At 40.7% G+C, this 22,198-nt stretch overlaps 1 protein-coding gene across 4 annotated transcripts in view; it reads right to left on the bottom strand.

Moving 5' to 3' along the window:
- Nucleotides 1-74: 74 nt before the first annotated feature.
- Nucleotides 75-22,198, bottom strand: part of ulk4 (unc-51 like kinase 4) — a 70,249-nt gene continuing 48,125 nt past the window's right edge. For 3 of the 4 annotated variants that reach the window (XM_079343028.1, XM_079343027.1, XM_079343029.1), the window contains 6 exons: nucleotides 21,175-21,265; nucleotides 14,397-14,563; nucleotides 12,202-12,303; nucleotides 10,215-10,409; nucleotides 6,430-6,518; nucleotides 75-325 (listed from right to left, as the gene is read on the bottom strand). In XM_079343028.1, the coding sequence (XP_079199154.1) occupies nucleotides 265-325; nucleotides 6,430-6,518; nucleotides 10,215-10,409; nucleotides 12,202-12,303; nucleotides 14,397-14,563; nucleotides 21,175-21,265 (705 nt within the window). In that variant the 3' untranslated portion in view covers nucleotides 75-264. The remainder of the gene's footprint in view (nucleotides 326-6,429; nucleotides 6,519-10,214; nucleotides 10,410-12,201; nucleotides 12,304-14,396; nucleotides 14,564-21,174; nucleotides 21,266-22,198) is intronic. The other variant, XM_079343030.1, reaches the window with a different exon arrangement.

The raw sequence follows: 22,198 nt of genomic DNA, 5'->3' as shown, positions 1-22,198 counted from the left end.
CTGTTAGGAGTCCGGCTGTGCAGCAGCTCAAACAAACATGAACGGAAACAGTCAAGAGTCAAGTACAGAGAAGATTGATGTGTTAACATCCTGTACATTTAATAATGGCCCTAAATCAAGTAATAAACTAATGACAATGTATTTCAAAACTGACACATATTGGCAAAACAGCAATTTGTTGTACAGGCCTGAAATGAAAGAAACTGTCTGGTTTCAATAAATATCCTGGCAGTCTTCTAGTCTGTTGAACATTTGGATCAAGCTTTAGGATCCAGAGATCTGGTGGAGGATTTCAGCAGCCAGAGGAACAACATCAACATGACACCTGAGAGAGAGAGAGAAAAAAAAAGATGTACTGTGTCTTATTTCATTTCAGATTTAAACCATTAAAAGAAATAAAAATCTTCAGGACGTTGGTTTGCCTGATTACCTCAAATAACACCTCTCCAAAAATGGTGCAAATGGAAATATAACCAGAATTTATCAAATTTGATACATTTCTATATTTCTCTCACTTTCTTTTTACTTCTATGAACTTATCTTTTTTAATGAGGCGACCACTCTGCCTTCTAACTGAACTATAACTAGTGTACTATCTGGACTAACACATTAGTTAATGTGCAGATAATCTTTTCATGCTGGATGACCAACAACACGCCCACTGTTAGGTCTCAGTGACAAACTCCATGGTAAACGTGTCTGTTGTTTACTTCAGTTTGTATTTTCTTTGTTGGTAAGCACGACAAAGTCTCCATAAAAAAAAACTTGAAGCAAAAACTGATATTGTGAAAGTCGTCACAGCTCACTTCTTAGAGTTTTTTTTTCAATATTTTACAGACAATTACTGGTATTTGAGACACAATGACCCCAACATGTAACCCATGCACAAACGTCCTAAACCAATTCTGCTAAACTACAAACACAATTCCTGCTTTACACTCAGTTTAAATCCATTTAAAACACAGTTTTTCCAAAACACGACACAATTCTCTGCATTTCACACAATGTTCATGAAGAAAATATCTTGTTTTCACAAATAACACTCTGTCATTTAAAATTCTAAAGTTAATTGCCCTTCTATGCACTGACTCATCAGATGGGCAAACAGCTGTCCCACAGTTTTACAATTAGCAATCAGAGCTTTAGCATAAAAGGACAACAGGTGAGGTCTTCTGTTTTGGAGCAATGGATGCCGACATTGGAAACAGAGGCAGAGGAGTGAGAGTAAGAGGAGGAGGACAGGAAGGATAAGGTCTGCCAAGGACTGTAATGTCTGATGAGATCCGAGCCACTTTGGTTGACCATGTGGTCTAGCAATGAGGGAGGCTCGGAAAAGAGTACAGCTTGAGCAGGCACACTGCAGCATCCATCATCCAGACTTTCCGAAATGAGAATAGGTAAGAAATCTATTCAGTACTGCATATCAATACAGTACTCAATGAGTACAGTAGTACAGTATTGCCTGTGGACTGTTCTGTAGGACTATAAAAATAAAGTATGTTTCAAATATTTGGAAATGTATTCCTACTTTGTACTCCTACACAGTATTTACAGTATTTTACTTTTTGTTTGGCAGAACTGAAAGACTCACCATGACAATATATATATTTTTTTTTTGTATGAGCAAGTTTGTGTTGGCTGGGACGTACAGTGTAAACTGTTATTGGAAAAATAAAATAGATTTGATCGTGTATTTAAATATTCTGAGCATATTCTGAGCATAAAAATAACTATTATAACTATTTTACAAGACACTTATGTATGTACGGTACTGTCTGTAATAAGTGTCAAACTGAACAGAAAAAGTAATGGCCTAAGCCATTATGATGTATGAAGAAGTGTTTTCTATTCATCATAGTGTTTTACATTGAGCACATCAGTGTTCAACTTCTTCTACATGTTTATTCATATGATGGTTTGTGTGTGTCATTTGAAAACAAAATACCATTTTGAGAAGAAATTAGATTATTTTCAATGTGAAGTTTAATTTTGCAGGAGAATTGAGGGGTTTGCTCATTGTGTGCGTGTTATTTTGGATTTGTGTGTAGAGTTCTGAGAGTATGAGGCATGCTTTCAGAAAATGTGTTTAAACAACCGAGAAAAACTGTAACAGAAAAACTTGAGACGCGTGGACACTAACCAAACCCTCGCCCTCCATTGCAGAGGATGAGGTCATCAGCTGAGGTCATGAGGTCATCAGCTGAGGTCATGAGGTCATCAGCTGGTAATCAGCTGAAGGAGTTCTGTTCATGCAGCTCGGCATGGCCGCGGGAAGTGGGAGGAGATTATTTAAACATTTATCTAAAATATTTTTGCACAATTTACAAATTCCTTATGAATCTTCTGGGTAAATATTTTGACACACGTAGGCTATTACATGTATTTTTGGTTTTGATTTTATTATTTTTTTGGCATAATTAACACAAGTTCACGGAAGTTACGTTGTCAACGTCAGGCAGGTTAGTGGTTGCAGACGCCGAGTTAAGTAAAAAGGTTCCCCGGTCGCTCCATGCTCGGTCTACGAGTGTCACAGTTCAAGATGTAATATCATGTTGGACTAAGCTCCAGACAACAAACAAGAGCCATGTTTTCAGAGACAAAAACATTGATTGAGTTACGTCTCTGTGGCCTCATCTGAGCGCACTTTCTCAGCCTTGCGTCTTTTGAAGACAACACGCAGCACCATGATGACCCAGAAAAGACTCACAAACCTTTAATTGATGCATGCCCACACAAACAGTTTGAACCCTCTGGACATTCGCCCCCTCATTAGTGACTTTATTTTCACGACCCCAGAGCGCACCTCGAGATTTGGACGCCTGTAACCAGGGCACCCTGTCTGCAGCTCAAAGTAAGATCATAGTGCCGCCGCGCACTTTCATACCTATGCAGTTTAAAGTCACACTATAGTATTTTTGCAAGGTGGTGGGGATTGAGAGTGTTATTTTGATCGTGTGTTCTGTGCGTAATGCATTTGGAGAACTGTTTAATAACGTGTAAATAATCGGAGATTATTACCTTGTGGTTTGCGTAAAAAGGTTGGAGATGGAGAGAAAAAAAAGTGTTATTTTGTGCGTGTTTTCGTAATGGATGTGGAGAGCTATTCAACAATGTGCTTAGATTGACTGATATTATTTCTTTGTGCTGTGTGTAAAAGGATTTTGGAGCTAATAGAGTCGTGTGTGACATAAGGGGCATTAACTCAGGTTCATGATCCAACCTATTTCATTGTTAAGAGTATTATTGTGAAGTTCAAGTAATGGCACATATATTCCTCTGAGAACTGATGTCTGGATGTGTTCACTGAAGAGTGTAAGACAACGACGTGGTGAATCTTAATCTATTTATTTATTTTTAAACAGTTAAATGTATATATTATACATGTATTCTAAATAGACCTATAGGCTCATAGGTTTTTTTTGTCCAAAAAAGAACCAAAGATTTTCACTGCACCTCCTGTTCAAAATAACCTTCAGCGGCCCTGCAGCTTGGTGTTAAACATACAGAATGGATTAAAGCTCTGCAGGCCTGTTCTGGAAACATTTTCAAACTTTATTTAAATCATGTCCTCTTTTTGTTGTTGACACGATGGTATTCAAAAAACCCTATTGTACTTAAACAGTATAGTAAGGTAGATTTAGACTTTTTACACTTGGTTTACTGATGGTATCATAATTACATTTCCATCATGTAGTGTAAAGCTCACTTAATGAACATACACAACCATTGCCCCCCCCCCACCCCCCCCCCAGCTGTCTTTGAGGGCAGCCTGACAGCCAGGCTGACAGAAGTCTACCCTCTTACTTGATTAAAACTTCCATAATTAAGCTAATTAGCTCAGCTCCCGGAGGCCTGAGAAAACCTTGAAAGTTTGTAAATTTGAGGAGCATAAATTCAGTCCATAAAAAGTTTTCGGAGGAAACTTTACAGTCTCACTCAGAAGCTGGAGTGGAAGATAGCTGGTCATCATAGAACGCCATCCGCCTCACATAGACAGACGGTTTACTTTGTGAGATGGAGCCACAAACGCCGGAACTGAACTCCTATAATGCTCCCTACATGAGCAGGAATACAGTAAGAGGACTAAATGTGTGACCATGTGAGGTCAACGACAAACTAACACACGTGATACACAAATTAAAAAAGGCTACACAACATAATATACATGTTTGCGATCGTTTCACTTGTGTAGATGAAACATGCCTTTGGGAGTGATGGACTTCCTTTTCAGCACCTTCACATAATGTCTAAAGAAGTCGATTTATTGTTGTAGCACCACTTAAACTGGATTTTTATAACACTTGTCGGCACGTTCGTTGGTGTGAAATTGTACTCAGTTGAATTTGTCGAGGTCAGATTAACACACTTGATGTTGCTGTTGGGAAATAATGGACTCGAGGTGTCTCAATAGTTCTCAGGCTGGCCTTTGAGCGGGAAGTTGAACAGCAGAAGTGCATAGAACAGAGCTGGGAAATAAACAAGACCAAGCATGAATTTGTGTAAATCGGAAATACAGAGCGCTTGAAAACTGTCCAATTGGAAGAAGGCCCAGGGGCGACCAGCTGAAAGGGTTCTGCTGGTCATCTGTCAGGGCAGTTTCTAAAATACTGCTGTCAGTAAATCAACTCTGTATACTGGGGCAAGGAAAGAAATCCAATGAAGTGGTCTGGTGGAGTTATAACAGAAGCTTTACTTCACTGTGCATGTACTGAATGCTTACCGTCTAAACAGCAAACGTCAGGGGCAAGAATAGATCTAAGAAGCCACGTCAGAGAGTGGCTTGTTAGCTGTTCTTGCACGAGATGACCTGTCCCCGAAACTATTTCTTTATTGTGTGATTCACAAACCGAGCTGATGCTTTAATGTGGTTCTCCATCCACTCACGCACTAACTGTGTCTTTTCAATGGGTTGAATTAAAGACTAGTGGATGAAACGCATTTGCACTCCTACAAACTGAAGAGTTTTTTAACATGCTAATCAGAGCTCAGAGATTTTCGAGGTCGTCGGGCATCTTGAAAAATGTTCCCGGAGCAACTGCAGAACTCCCGCAGCCAAAGTGTCAACGCGCACATTTCGAAACCACAAAACAGACGCCTGTGTTTTTGTTAAGCAGCACTCGGCGTCCTGCTCTCTCTGTGCACAGTTTAGCTTGTTAATGTAAGCGCATAAATCTGTGATAAAAATCCTTCTCAGAATGTAGCTCAGTGTTGAGTCTTTGTCGAGGAGTTGTGCAGTTTTCGGAGCAGACTGTCGTGGCCTGAAGTGGTGATGGCTTCATGTCTGACTGAACACAGATCAGGTTTTGGGCTTTAAGGCCTTTCTTCAGTATGGAGGTCTATGAGTGAAGCTCCTCCCTCCATCTACACTCGTCAAGCTTCAGGTTTTAAAAAGGCATTCCTCAGGTTGCCATGGTGAAGGCTGAATGACATCATTGAGGTTAGGATCTCAGCACAGACCTCCTCTCTCCTCCCCAATTTCCTTCCGTCTCCTCTCTCTGGCCCAACTCATCTCATCCTCACAATTAGACCCCCCCCCCCCTTTCTTTTTACTCCTCTTCTCTCCCCTCATAACTCCTTTCATCTCCTGCCCTTTCTCCTAAAACCTCTGCTCCCCTCCTCCTGCCGCTAAACCAGTGGGTGTGTGCCAGTCTCAGCCACTTCAAAGGCTCGAGCTGATCTCTGCTTTCATCTGCTGGAGAGGGAGAGAGAGAGAGGAGACTAGAGTGAGGAGAGAAAAGTAGAGGAAAAGTGGGAGACCAAAAAGAAAGAGGACGAAAAAAAGAAAGTGAGGAGAAGGAAAAGAGACTGAAGGAAGAGAGGAGGAGAAATCTGCATAGAGGGTGACAAAAGTGGATGAAAAGGGGCGACCAAGGAGAAAAGAGGGGGAGAGGGAGGGGAGAGGCCTCCATAGCAGGACAATAAGACACCTTTATTATTGATCTTACAGTGTGTGTGTGTGATTGAGAGAGTTTGTAAATAGAGGGGGTGAAAGCTAGTGTGTGCTCATCTGTGTGTGTGTGTGTGTGTGCGTGTGAGAGACAGGTCTCTTGTCTCACACAACTGGAGATCAAACAAATCATGGTCTCTACAGAAACAAAGCTCTTCAAGAGGGAACACACTCTAGGAAGAGTACATTTAAAGATACAGGTGCACACGTACTCGATTTACATTTGTTGCTTTTATTAAAAAAGACGGAAGATTTTTCTTTTGCATATTTCTTTTCAAACTATGCAGAAATGCATGAACACACACTGACAGAAACGACTGCCATACTGTGCATGTACTGCAATGATTCGCTGAATATATGCAAAGTGTTCCTAACAAAGACACATGCATGCATGGGCACACACACACACACACACACACACACACACACACACACACACACACACACACACACACACACACACACACTTAAAAAACACAAACCTGTTAGATGTAGTTATATCTCTCAGCAGATTGATGAGCTCCGCCCCCTCCGGACATTCAAACCAATCCGATCGCTCGGTGGTCTGCACCTGAAAGACAGAAGGAGACAAGTTACATTCACCTACCCTCCAAGCAAAGTTCAAACTTCATAAAGGACAAAATGAGTCCAAGATAGGTGATAAAAAAAAGAATAAAAAACTGTTGTACTGATGAAATAAGGGACAAGCCGCTCTAAACAACTTCCAGCATTACTTAATAACAAGACACTCACAACACATACAGCTGCTCAGAAAACTCATTTTCACTTTCTTGATCCCACAGTGTTTTGAGTACAACATTAAAAGAGTCACTGACACGTGTTATTGTCACTGAATCTGTCTGAAATGTACCACCAACTGCACTCACACTCATGTCAATGTCAGTACAAAGACTGACATCAAAGGTTTAATCTGCCAAAAATACAGTCACACACACACACACGCACACACACACGCACACACACACTATTCTAGTGTTCATCTCGTGCAGGCCTACATCATACTGAATAACACTGTTAGCTTAGGATAAATCCTTCGCTACATTTTTATCATCACTTTGTTTATTGTTTTTTGTCATCCCTCTACAAATATTTATTTTTGAAGTGTTAGCATTATTTGACCAGGTAACAAAACTCAAGAGTGCTCTGGCTCAGACAGCACAGCCAACACATTTTATAAGGAACCAAGAGCAGCCAAAATATACTATCATTACTATGATACATTCGAACACAGGAAATAGCAAGTAGGCACATCCAGATGAACCTTCCCTCAGGTCCCCTAAAATATCTTGAAAAGCATCCCAGGAATCCAGCTCATTAAATGACAGGTCATTTGTATCGAAGTTAAGTAAAGAGGGCAGCAAATGGAAACGTCTTTTAAGCCAGTACCTTTGGAACAAACAGAGAGAATAGATCCTGTCCCGACATGTCTCCCCCAACCATCCTATTGGAGCTCCACACCTACACAGCAACAAGTGCTCCACAGACTGATCAGTATGTGTGTGTACACACTGTATTCACAGGTTGCTGTGGAAAATGAAAGTGTCAAACGAATAATAAAAACAGTGTTAAACTAGTTGCGGGTGTGTGTGAGTTATAGTTTTATGTTTGTGTGTTTGCGTGCGCGTGTGACTGAGTGGAGTCTGCGCGTGTGTTCAGTAAGCGTACTCTCTCTGATCTTTGGTGACATCATCACCTCTGTTTCTGGGGTGACACAGCATTGTTGTTGCTAGGAAACAAGGTTACTTTCAAGCCTATACACACGCATCCCTATAATAGTGATGGCACATTTACATGTTCCTTCCAACCATCTATTAAACGCACGCGCGCGCGCACACGCACACACACACACACACTCTGTTTATATCTAACAGCACATGTTGAATCAAATCCACTTACATCAGAGTAACTGTAATGTTTATTATGTAAGTATGTGTGATTTTACAGACCTCAGCAGTCCAGACGTCACAAACCTGATTACATTTTGCTGACCTAAATCTAGTCCATGGTGTTCCAGATCTCCTCTTCATAATGTCATAACGTGCCGTGTGTTTTAATGAGTTTGTATTTTCAAGGTTACAAGAAAATAGTAAATATAAATATACAGTTATTACAAATGTGGGTTCAGACTCTCACGCCAATGAAAAGTCTTCAAGTGTTTACGTTTCTCTTTGGTTTTTCTCTACTTTAAGAAACACTCTGATTATGTCAGGGATATTGTCCAGCGTGTCAGACAGATGAAAGTGTGTCTGGCTCTAACACGTAAAAGGTTGCAATCATTGGATGTAACATCTTTTGACATTTTGTCCTCTGGAGATGAGACAAGGAAGCTGCTTGTCACACGACTGGGATTAACATCCGTCCGTGTCAGAGCATCAGAGTCAACATTCTGGTTTATGAACCAGGTCAGTGACTGAAATATAAGAAAATACAAAATAATGATCTTCTAGTACTCGGTGACGGTGCTGAAAGTCAACTGAATATATAATAGAGTTAAAAAAAAACATCACATCACCTGTAAATAAAAATGCCTTAAAAGAAAGAATACCTGTGTGCCCCCCCCCCCTCTTCATCTTGTTAGCAGCCCCTTAAAGTCATTCCAAGTTGTGTATGTTGAAAAGAGAGAACATTTCAGTAACTCAGACTTGATTCATTCCCCCTCTCACCTCCTTTGCAGTTTCCAAGCTATTAGCGGGATCTTTGATTGAGATTAGCAGAGCCCAGAAATCAATGAAAGATAATTAAAAAGCCTTTGTTAAAGGGCAGCCACTTGTCTGAGCGTGTAGGAGAGCGGGCGTGTGAGGCGTTGTGTTCCTGTGACGGTACGTGTGAAAATGTTTTGATTTGAGGATAATGAACGTCTGATGCGTTCTTTCAAAGGTGTGCATGGCTCAGTGCATACTGATGGATGGTTGTCATGTCGAAAAGGCAATTTAGCAATCTGCTTCTGCTTTCCTCTAAAACTTTAGATTCTGGACTTCATCAGAAAATAGGGACGATATTATGGGGAAGTATTATCGCAGTACTTCAAAGATGCTTTACTCAAACAATTCAATTCTAATGAGCAATAAGTTGAATGAGCAAAGGTGTAAACGGGTAGATTTTTAAAAAACATTTTTTTTGACTTCTTCCAGGAAATAAATAATTTCTGTTCCCGGCCTTGAGTTTCTCAGTGACTCATCTGTTCAGCACACAAAAATAGCATAAAACCCAAACACACTCACACAGTTTAGAGAGTGTTGCTCGGGGTGGTGTGCAGGACAGCGAATACACATCTCCGTGATACGTCAGCTGTTTGCACGCAGAGTAATGAGGGAGTTTTACACGGGGATGCATTTGCTACAAGAGACAGTCAGGAGAAAAGAGAAGTCATTCTCGTGTGACCGAGGTTTTCGTGTCGGTGGTTTGGGTCTGTGAAACTAATAAGTAAACATAGATAATACACACACTCAGTGTGGTTGGTAAACAAACGTGCTCTTTTAAGTTTCAGAAAATCACTGGGTGCACATTGTCTGCAGCAGAATCTTGACTTTATCTCCTCAGAGAGCGAAGCTGTACAACGTATGTGAAAAAAGCGGCCAGTTCAAATTGCTCGCCAGATTACAGCACTCCTTTACTTCTACCTATAAAGGATGAACAGTTGCAGCAAAAATTGAACTGTTGAGTGTCTTTAAAAAAAAAAAATCCCCGTCTTGTGAAAAACCTGGATGATTTTCTGTGGCGTGTTAGCTGCAGCTGCTTCAGCTTGTCCACCTGACGTCATGTAGCTATAGTGTTATTTTGTGCGTTTGGGAAGTAGAAGCTCCACTTAATCCTCCTGCTTCACTGCAGTGTGCTCTCACATGAGTAAGCCATCTTGGTCCTTTCCTACGAATCATCTCAAAATGTAACAATCACACGCTGAAACTGAGAATGACAGGCAGGTACAAACCAACACCTTTCCTCCCTGCCTGTGTCTATCCCTCTGTCAGTCTGCTTCTGGTGAAACTTCACTCTTTCTTTTAGAATCGCAGCCCAGCAGGGCTGTCTCTGTGAGCATCTGATTCTGTTTCTATTATTCCACAGCTTCAGTAGACAGTGTTTGTATTTTAGGCTTCAATATAGAAACCCCTGAAATAAAAATAGACACAGCATTAGATCTATTCAAACACACATTAGGGCTGTGATATGACCAGTACTGACACTGACACGACAATGAAACCTACTCAAGCGTAGATGTTGGGCTGTCTGCGTTTTGCGTGACACTTACCAGTCGTTTGATGATTCTCAGTGTTGTTCGCTGGACTCTCGGGGTCTCTGCATGCGCGTGCGCACGCAGCACATGTGAAAAGGTCTGCAGACAGGACGGTGACAAGCAGTCGTGACCCTCTCCACCATACAGCTGGATGAGCAGGGACAGACACTGAAGAGACTCATCCCACACGTCCTGGTTCTCAGTGGACAGCTACACCAGGAGAAAGTCGGTTAACAGAAGGCATGGTGACAAAACGGCAGCACGGGTAACTTTACAGACCTGGTTACCAAAGAGCTTGGACTCCCAGTGATTTTCATATATGAACCATGAAGTGAATCAAACAATAAAGTCATACTTGAACGTGTGAGTTGAAATAAAGAAACATAAATTAATAATAACTAAATATGTGCAGAATGTTTTAATTTGCAGTGACGTGTCATCATAAAATCTTGCTTTCATAATAATATTAATAGGTAGAATACTTTATATAATCCCTGCCAAATGAATGAACTTCATATGTTGTGTGAACAATAGTACTTTATAATAGTGTCAGTAAAAAGCCCACTACTCCTCATAAATGTATTTTTTGAACAGAAGCCAGTTTTACCGTCTTAATATATTCAGGGTTCATATTGACGCTTCTGCGGTCTCTATTGCACTAATCTCCCATGGGGCAAAGGGGCTGCCTTGAGGCTGGGGGTGTGTCAGCTGCCCTCTTAACCCTCTCATACACAACCCCACACAGACGCCCACCCAACACTCAATGTGTCAAGTATAAGTAAAAAGCTCGATTGTGTCCCGTGAGACTCTCCTCTTCTCCCTCCCCTCCCACTTTTCCTAACCCCTCTCCTTCACATCCTCAAACTTCCCATGGTGCTTCACAGCACGCTCTCCCTTTGGCATGGCTGTACTCCATCGTTCCCCTCGATACCCTCCTTTCCTGTAACGCTCATTCCATCCTCTCATCTCTATTTTATTCCTTTAGCAAACAAGAGTCCTCAATCCTTCTCTTCCGAGTCCGTTTTTTTTTTCTCTTTCTACGACGTCAAACAGCAGCTTATCGAGATTGTGACACAAAAACTAAAACTATTTTGATCAACCATTGTGAGATTCTGAGTGCAAACTGAAGTTGTAGTTTAGCACCAAAATAAATAAATCATACATGGCCATGATCATTTCTGATTTTAAATGATTCTCAGAAGGCTTCCTCGTGCCTGTAGGTGTGGAGTAGGACTGGCTGTTGAGATAACATTTCCCTGAGTGGAGAAAGCCAACATTGTGCCCGTTCTTATCTTCCTCTTTGTCAGATTGCATCACTTTCTGCGCTGGCACTTGCAGAAATAAGAGCCCTTTTTCTGCAGATTTTCTGGGATTAATATTTGTAATAACTTTATTATAATGACTTTGGTAAACCAGAATAATTTAGATTCACTCCAACAGACGAGCACTTCCCAAGGAACATTGTGCTCTTGGTAAGAGGGACACGAGCATTCTGTGGTCACCGTATGCAAAACTGTTTCTCTTTTTGAGGGGTTCTCTTGCTTTTGTCTCTCCATCGCACCTGTTGTAAATTTAATTTGCACCAAAGTGACTGATGTCTCTTCACTGTCACTTGATTCCCAAATGGACGGTTTTGATTTCCCTGAAGTTTAACTGACTGATGATTAAGTTTCGCTCCAATTGTTTTGAGCAGTGTATGTTTTACTTGTGCAATCTTTGCAACACATAAAGCCACAAATAACCAGACAAATATTCATGTGTTCTTCCTCTCTCTGTCTTTCTGTAATACACATGCACACCAAATATTTCCTCACCGTTACAAGCAAGCATCTACACAGTTTTTCTTCCATACATTGAGACATACAAGCAAACATGCAGGGTCAACAGAAAGTATTTATGTATGTATGCATGCATGCAAAGCATTAACCACACACACACACACACACACACACACACACACACACACACACACACACACAGGCTGTGTGAGTGTTGGTCTCACCATGCGAATGAGGAGTGTGCTGAGTTGGCTCAGGGGTCGGTTCTCTAGGAGCAGCTTCTCTGCTGCCTCCATCTCCACTGCTGGACAAGATAGCCTCTGGCTCTATACACACACACACACACACATATGCGCGCACACATACACACAGACATATACACACACAGGCCTTAAATCATTTATACAGATTTGACAGTCAATAATGATGGATCCAGAGACCTGCCAGGACAGATTCTGTCAAACAGAGACAGACAGAGAGAGACACACTGATTCATAGACTGAGAGAAGAACTCTATATATTTTTTTCTCAGCATACCTTTTTAACCCTTATCTAAAACAACGTGTTCAGCACAGCGCAGGTTGAACACTTGTGTCACATCCAGTCGTCTTTTAACTCATTAAGACTTCCTCATTAGCACCTCTGTCCCTCACTTTGACTTCTTTTAGTTCACTTCATGCCTACAGTAGAACTTCAGGCCAATTAGTGCTGGAATAATGTGATTAATACTGGCACATATTTTCTCTCCCTCTCGTCCAATGTCATTTCTTCTCTGTTCTGCTCCCTCTCTCCTTCCGTTTTTTTTCTTCTGTAGGATATATATAATCTCTGACTCTCTCTCCCTTGACCAATGGGGTAATAGTTTGGGGAGAGCGCTCTAGTCACGTCCTCCGTCCTTATCAGACCTTATTACCCAAATGAATTTGGTTTGGGCTGAAGTTTTCTTTTTAATGAGCTTTGCATTTCTCACAGAATTGATTTCCGCTGCACATTCTGCTCGCTCCTGTTTCTGTCTCTCCTTCTATCTCTCCATCCTTCTCTTTCCCTCATCTGTCCTTCTTTTTCCCAGTCTTCTACCCTGCCTCCCCTCTGCTCCCTCCACTTCCCTGTCCAGGCATTAATATGTATGCGTTGGGCTGGGGTGCACACTATGGGGAGATGGGGGCCTGTGTGCATGTGTATAGTGAGCCTATGTCAGTGTGCGAGTGTGTCTGTGTGTATGGAGGCAAGCTGAGGACAAAGCCAGTGGTGATAATGAGGCCGCAGGGACATAGCCAGACAGGTCCCTCTGTGTATGCCTGTGTGTGTGTGTGTGTGTGTGTGTGTGTGTGCGTGCCATGGACTCAGGACCTTATCCGCTTTCTCCTGAGTCCACAGCTTCAATATTGCGGTTGCTTAAACCTGCTAGCTTCCACTGCACACATCAATGGACACTCACATACACACATTCATTCATTCAAGCACACGCACACACGCGCACACGCACACACACACACACACACACACACACACACACACACACACACACACACACACCTTTAGGGGCATGATACAAGGGTAACATTTTAAGGGAGTTGACTTAGTGAGATCTGTGCTCTACAGAGATGGACCTGGTAAATAACAGTGAATCAATGTAGGAAATGCAGAAAACATGATGCAGCACAACAACTGGCTAACAACCATTTAAAGAATATAAAAAATATAAAAATAGACCATTGTTGCCGCTTGTAAAAGAATGTGGAAGTGCAGAGGAATGTAACTTCTTTAAAAGAGTAGCCTCATCATTTCTTTTAATGTATTTCAGAAATGCTACATCATTTAAATATTTACGGTTTATTCTCCTGATTTTATAAGAACATTCATGTATTAAAGGTGTCATTGCACATGTGACCATATCATAGATTTTGGTTGGTTGGACCAACTCCTATTTGACATGAACATGTAATCTGTATGTTTTTGGGCGTGTTAAGAAAAGGTATAATCTATCCTCTTAGGATGCTTTACTGACTAGTAGGACATTGCATTGGTATATCTCCATGTATCACCATTCCAGACTAACTTTCCTCTCTTTTAAAGTGGAAGGACAGAACCTGTTGTTGGACACGGTGCCCAAATTGGTAAATGAGTTGAAATACATTTTTAGGTTTTCTGCACCTTTTGCTTGGAGCCACCTACTGTCTGAATATTTCAAACTTTTGGTGAAAAATGTTTGAACTGATGGTTAACTCATATTCTATATAGATTTGATGTTTTTGTTGTTGAAACTGAGCGTTGCTGTGACTCTTGGCCAGGTCTCTCTCTCTCTCTCTCTCTTAGAAAAGAGAGTTCTGATCTCAATGGGGCTAACCTGACAAAATAAAGGTTAAATCATAGACAATAAAATATTCCAGTCCCATCAGATGTGCTTGAGTCTTCATACCTGCAGTGCGGAGCGGACAACAACAGAAGTGTGTTTTAGGATGTTGTGGAGCAGTTCCAGCAGGGCTTGTAACACAAGATGGCTGACCTTCCTCCCAGATTGTCCCTCTCCATCCAGGTGGATTACAGCTGCTTCTGACAGGGTGCACACCACCATCTCTATCAGGCCTGCACAATGGAAAATCCATTCAAATCAATCATTTCATGAAATCTTCGGCTTTCTGGATGTGTGTTGCATTAAATACAAACAAGTTTATCTTATAATAAGTGCATCAAACAAGAAGAGACGTACAAGACATGAAGCAGTAACTATACATTTAAATAACTATATAAGTCTGTTCATTATTGATTATTAATCATTAATTAACACAGGCTCTGTATGTTGCACTTGAACTAATCAATGAACCAAGTTCCAAATTCTAAACCAATAAACTATTCTACATGTATTTCAGAGGTATAAAACACCTGAGCTCCACTTGAGTTAAAGTCTGTAGCTGCAGGCTCGAGCTGAATTCTGTCCTGGATCAATAGTCTATACCGCTCAAAGAAAAAGAGGGACACTCCCTCCAAAACTGCTCAGCATTTTATTGTCACCAATTAGCCCACCAGAAGAAAAAAAAGGCTGAATTTGACTGTTCATCAGACTTTGAAGCTGTGGTGTTGAATCTCTCTAAGATATATATATATCTGATATCTCTTTCACTTCCCTCACACCTTCCTTTATCACCCCCCAGAAAACCACCCATGTAGAACACGATGTAGCGCTGCTAACTCTTTCACAGCCATGAATAAAAAGCTCCTACAAAAGTGCAAAAGCATGTTCCTTTGCTTGTTAAATTTAACATACACAGAAGATATTTTACATTTCGCAGCTCCGTGTGTGTAGTTAGCGTTGGTATGCTTCGGTCCCTGAGGCGTTCCGATCACACATCTGTGTGAGTCAAGACTACAGCAATTCTCTCCTGACATGACATGTATCTAATACATGTACATCGTGCCTATCAGTCTCAAGTTATACTTCATTTCTGTGCACAAAAAATGTGGCAGTTAAGTAACAAATGAATCAAATTAGTCTTATCTGGGGTGAAACCACCCAGTGTTATTTTCTATTCCAATAGATCTTTATTTAGAATGTAGACGATGTGAGTGTGTTTATTTTTGTAAGTGGAGGAGCAACGCTGCAGACACTAGAAAGCTGTAGAGTTAGCCTGCTGTCAGGGTGATGTACTGTTACTTTGTCAAGCTGCCTCATAATTAAGTAAATGGACCGCTCTGCTCTGGACTGCTCAGTCAAAGAAACCTCTTCTAATGTTAATGTGATCCGACAGCGCAGTCCTGTTCCGATGAACACTCCGCTCTATATAGAAGCTCATGTTTATGTTAATGCTATTATTATGTGGTTATCCGTTAGGAAGAACTGGCCTCATTACACACAGCCATCTGAAGCACATCACAATGACAACTGAGGAAAAGTTTCAAATTCTGTCTCCAAACTTTACTGTTATTTACTGACCCATCAAAGAGGTATCACTTAACAAGTCCTGCTTTTTCTGACTAGCTGTCTGTTGTAAGATAAGATAAGATATAACTTTATTGATCCCCAATGGGGAAGCTGAGGCGTTGCAGCAGCAGTATAGAATCAAAAAAAGTCAAAAACCGAATAAAAATAGTAACATAAATACAATTAACAACAACAAAAAAAGCTTCAAGACAGCAGCAAAAAGGCAAACACTCATATTTGTAATCTTACAATCTTAACAAATTTGACAATGACTGTACACATAAAACATATTTAAAAAGTTACAGCATATAATGCTTCAAAAATGGTGAAAAGGATTCAGCATCGCTACACTATAGTTTATGCATATGCATTGATTTGAACTGGGCAGCAGAGACAAAGACAATGTCTACTTGAAGAGGACGTCAGCAGAGACAAAGGACAAAGTAAAGGCATATTTAGGACCACCATCAAGTTGAAGTTGAAGTCAGCAGACTTTTGAAGCACTTCTTTCTTAGCTGCTGCCGTTGAAGCAGGTCAGGATTTTCCAACTGCTGACATGACATGACATAAAGATTCATGTAAAAGCATTTAAATAGTGACTTAAGCAGCAAACTGAAGAACATGTTATCTACAAACCAAACCAAAACCAAAAACAATAATCATTGCCTTTTTTTGTATATTTTGCTTCCTCCATGCATATTTCTGGTATATTCCTTCCAATGGAAGAGTGTTCTATTATTGATGCTATATTATTCTGTATATTGTTACTTACAATACATTTTTGTATTTTGTGTTACATTTTTATCTTTATTTTTACTCTTATTGTATATGCTGCTGGAACCTAAATTTCCTGAGGGAGTCATCCCAAAGGATCAATAAAGTTTAGTCTAAGTCTAAGTCTAAGAACCAGTGTTTTGAAGCTTTGCCTGGTGTTACACAAACACAGTTCTTGCTGCAGTCATTACAGACCCATGGTTTGAACAAGCACTTTAACCACTGCTGATGACAGATAACTGAGACCACTTTCTGTCTCAAATAAGGTAAGAGCATGACTACAAATAAAAACATGTGCACAGTGTAATCCACTGTTATAATGGCGTGACTCCATGTTATGGTTTGGATTAATACCGTGAACACTAAATGCTTATGGTATCATGGAAAAGAACCTGATGGGAACTACAGCACGTGTGTTACTGCATGTTGTAAAGACGAGGGTTGCTGACACTCACAGGTACGGATAAATATCTCGATCACTTCAAGCAACTTATTTAAGTAACGCTAACAAGCCAGCTTCATCGTTGTTATTGCTCTTTTTTTTTTTGCTAATTTTAAGACTTGAGGAATCATTTTTGAGTGAAAGCTACTGTTCTCCAATCTACTTTGGTTAAGACTTCAAGTTAAAAATAGTCTTTCACCATAGTCTATTTATACACCAGTGCAAAATGAGTACTATTGGGATTCAACAGGAGAGACGGCTCAGAGTATTACTCTCAGAGCAGAGTAGGAATGAAGTCAGCAAATAGACAAATCTTCACTGATCACATTATTAATGTATGAGCTCATGAAAATGAATAATATGATAATAATATGACAATAATACAGTGGGTAGGGAAAGTTATCAGACCACTTTAAATGTTTCACTCTTTGTTTCATTGCAGCCATTTGCTAAAATCAAAAAAGTTCATTTTATTTCTTTATTAATATTAATATTTTTATTATTAATGCACACTCAGCACCCCATCAGAAAAAAAACAAAAATGTAGACATTTTTGTAAAATTGTTAAAAAAGAAACCTGAAATATCACATGGTCATAAGTATTCAGAGACTTTGCTCAGTATTGAGTAGAAGCACCTTTTGAGCTACTACAGCCAACTTTATTTTTCGCAAATGGCTGCAATGAAACAAAGAGTGAAACATTTGAAGGGGTCTGAATACTTTCCTTACCCACTGTATGATTATCCACAGTAATGTGTGAGTCGTTGGTGGAACGTTAATAACGCTTATAAAATAAATGAAAGCAAAGTTTGTTTTATCTAAACCTCCGGGCTTTAGTCTGCTGACATAGTTTGTTTTGGTCCAGACTCGATGGCTCTCAGAAGTGGCCATACCTCCTAAAAGCACTCAGGCTGAAGCATATGTGTATCAGTCTATTAAAACCTGACTAAATCTATAGAAGTATATCCACCAACACTCTGCTTCAAGAAATACATACCAGAAAAACAAAACAAAAACGATAAATGAACTAACATGGCTGTTCTGTACACACCTGATTAGCTTCTATTGATCAAATACACAGTTGTTTCTGCTCACTGTGTCTGCACTGAAACTACCAACATTTTCTTGTTGCAAAGTGATGAAAAGCAAAAATGGCATCCTAAAAGAAGAGATCAGGGGATGTCATAGAAAGGACACATTATAATGTTTTTTTCGCTGACTGTTTACGCAGCAGTATTTCAGCAGAGCTATGCTGTGGCTGCTTGCACAGAATGCTGGCTGTAGCATGTAGGCATGGTGGGCTGAGTTGGCTCTATACAACACATCTCACATTTACTGTAAAAAGGGAAATACTGAGTGCCATTGCATGAAGATGTAAATCCAATAACCTCTTGTTTGCTAATATGTAAATATTGACATAGCAGAGAGCTTTGTGGTATAAGTCACGCCAGGAGGCATTCTTATTGATTGGACACATATGGACATAGTGTGAAACAACAATTATATATTTTTTTAAGACGTCGTTTGGGGAATTGAACCTTAACCTGAACCGAATTTTAAGTAACAATTTATAAATGCAAGTTACGCAGTGCGAGTAAGTAGAGCTGAGGCAATTATCTCTCCGAGCTTCTCACAGAAGGTCAAAAGAAATAACAAGGATTGGTGGCTGATCAAACTCCGAGAGGAACCTCAAAGACCAATCAGCATTCTGAAGACATTGGGATCCCCTGACGACTTCTTTAATTAATGAAAGGATCACTGTGCTTAAATGAAGTGACACCTTGTCAGACTGTAGTCAGGAGCTGCTCTGGATGCACACTCTTTGAAAACGTTGCTGAGAACTTTGGCTTCTCTGCATGCTCGAGATGTGTCCACTTCCTTATCGAATGCCACCGCCTGCTTGTCAGTGTACCAACAAAATGAGTCTCAAATTAATTCTCAGTGGAAAAGCTCTGTGCTTCACATCCTTACATAATCAGATTATAGCCATGAGTCCCTACATTAGTCTGCCACAGTACATGTTCACAAATTCAGACTGAGCCATACACAGTGATATTAACCTTTTTTTCCAGCAAATGGCTGACACTTAAATTACCCCCCGCCCCCCCATTTCAAGCTCACATTTAGTCTACTATCAACTCACCCCTCCAACCAAGTCCCACTCTCCACATTCTATCTCTCTATGTATCCCGTCCTTCCTCTCTATCACCTCTCTGCTATCCTTTCACCTCTCATGTTGCTCTCATTTCTTATCTCCTCTTTTCTCTCTCATGCTTTTTTTTTTTTTGGCCATTTTCTTCTTTCTGTTGTTCTATTCTGCCTCTCTCTGCCTTTCTCTCTCTCTGCTCCCTCTGTCTTCCTTCCCCAGGGGGTATTATCTCAGTCGGAGGCAAATCTGCCCAATTATGAACCTCATCTCTCTCTCTCTCTCTCTCACACACACACACACACACACACACACACACACACACACACACACACATAAATAAATATATATATATATATACACACACACACACTGGATACTCCTGCATTCAACCCCCTTCATATGCACACACTCCTCTCAGTCTAATACATACAAGAATGAGCAGCACAAGCAAGAAAAACCCATCTCCCTATTTTGCTCTTCTTCGCTGTCTATTTCATTGCCTCCGAACACACACACAGCCACACAAACACACACATACACACACGCTCACAACCCACCCCGCCCCTTCTCTTTCTGTCACACCTTAAAAAAGCCAATTATACACACTTCCTCCCTTCTCCTCTTCTCCGCTCAGTTTCCTCTCCCTTCTTTCTTGCCATCTCTACACTGATCTGGAGTGAACCACGACTAAAAGATGGGAGAAAGAGGAGAGGGACCCAAAATAGAGGATAGGGGACAAGGTAAAAATGGAAACAAGAAAGGAGGAGAGTGAGCGGATAATATGGAGCTGAGTAGATTGGGAAGTAGGGGTAAGGGGACGGACACATGGAGAAAATGAATTAAATACAGAAAAGAGTTACAGAGGAGAGGAGAGGAGAGGAGGGAGAGGAAGATAGCATTAATTGCTCAGGCAGTTTAGTGCTAGGTTGACGGTTTTTTTTGTTGAGAGCAGAGCTGATTGGTCGATAATGATGCTGACTACTGAACTGCTGCACTGCTGACCCAATGAAATAGAGGAAGCAGTGATTGTGGCCGAGGTTTTTGGGAGGCAGGTGGAGAATGGACAGAAAGAGAGACAAGACAGTAACAGACAGAGAGAGAAATTAAAAAAATGAGCCCTAAATAGAAATGTGAGAAAGGAAGTGTTATTGTTCATTTTTATTACCACTGAGCTGCCATTAGAGTGCTGGACTAAAACATTTGCATGGACACGCGAGCACACACAAATTAAACACACATAGGCAGCCATGTTTGTGAATGTGTTTTTGCAAAACAATCAAAAATTACTACATTCATTCTCCAATTCAAGATTAGAGTTGCATCCCTGCTTGTGTATAATCTGTTTTTGCTTTGCTGCTCTTTATTAAAACCCTAAATCCCAAACTAGATCTTTGGTGCTAAAATGAACTTTAAATGACTGAACTTCTAAAACGTGTTCTCAGTCTAAAACTTAAACCTTAAATTTGACCTCCCCCTCAGGAGTCTCTGCAATCAACAGCAATTGACAGGTAATTCTAATACTATTGATTTTCTGAGTTTCACTAAAAAGGACAAACAGATTGCCTCTGCCTCACACACACACACACACACACAAACACATACACATACACACAGAGTGAAGGTTATTGATCGGGATAAGCACACGTCTGCATGACATAAGGTTGAGGAAAACAAGATGTCAACAAGTAACATAAGAATAACTAATGCTGGTGGAGGTATGTGATACAGGAGCCCTGAGTAGCAGGGTCAGAGCCTGGAGGACTTGTGTTGTCATTTACTAATAATTGTACGAGTAACTGGGGGAGTCTGAAACATAACAGGTTGAGATAATCAGAGTTTTGTTTATCTTTTCAAGGGTTAGATAGGTTCAGTCTTCCCTCTCTCTATATGTACTATAAACAGACATACAGTACCTTGTTGGTATAGTGGCTCCACTCCACTGAGGTTACACAGCAAGGCAACTGCAGTCTGGATCAGTCCACTGTTGACATTACTGCTGTTTGCCTACAGAAGGTGAGAAAAGACAATTAGGTTACAGGTCAGCTGACAACGTGTACTTCACGTGAAGTTGGTTTACTTTTTGTATCTAACATCAAACTAAGTGTGATCACTTGTGATCCATCATGTAATGTCATATCTCCATCACACATTAAACTCCCAACACAAGAGCCAGCACTTACATATATACCAAGCCACGTCTACATTTAGAGTATTTCATTACAAATCCAGAAGGGACCACAGTACTGAGTTTGGACTAGTAGCTGACAGGACTGTTGACAGGACACAGAGGGTCAACAAGGGTCTCACTGCACCTTACTGTTTTGTCTTGTGGTTACTCCTCAGTATTCGTGACGTTATTCCATATTGTGCTTAGCAACTTTCCCATGTTTGAAGACTTTACTTTGTCAGTGTCAAAATGTGCTGATGGTATCTTCCGTTTGGTAAAGAACATGATCGTGCGCTGTGTATAAATGCTATGTGTTAATGACAAAGTTATTTCTGAGATCTCAGTTCCTTTTTAAGAAGAAATTATTTGCTCCGCTTACCTGAAAAATTGTTATTAGGCATGCACAATGTTGAGCAAAGGACTGAATTCATTCTGTATATGTACTGATGCTGTGATGCTGCTAACAGGTTAGCTCCATAGACAAACAGGAAGCAAAGCTGCAGTCTTAACTTTCCTCCTCCTCCCCTTCCCCCTCCTCGGCTTTCTTCCCTTCTTTGTTTCTACCTCTCCACTTTCTGCTCAATACAAATCTGTCTCTCCTTCCTCCAACAGTTATTCACGTCTCCTCTCCCTCCTGCCCTCATTTCACTATTTGATCCTCTCTGAGATACACCAGCTCTGCCTGCGGGCTGTGTGCGCATCAGTGTGATCTGTGTACGTGCTGATAAGCCTGCCTGCTACTCATCATGTGCAGGAGCCTGAGGCTAAGA

This window comes from Symphodus melops, assembly GCF_947650265.1.
Source record: "Symphodus melops genome assembly, chromosome: 5".
Taxonomy (NCBI): domain Eukaryota; kingdom Metazoa; phylum Chordata; class Actinopteri; order Labriformes; family Labridae; genus Symphodus; species Symphodus melops.
Note: the sequence above shows the minus strand (reverse complement) of the source record. Positions and strands in the feature narration are given on the sequence as shown.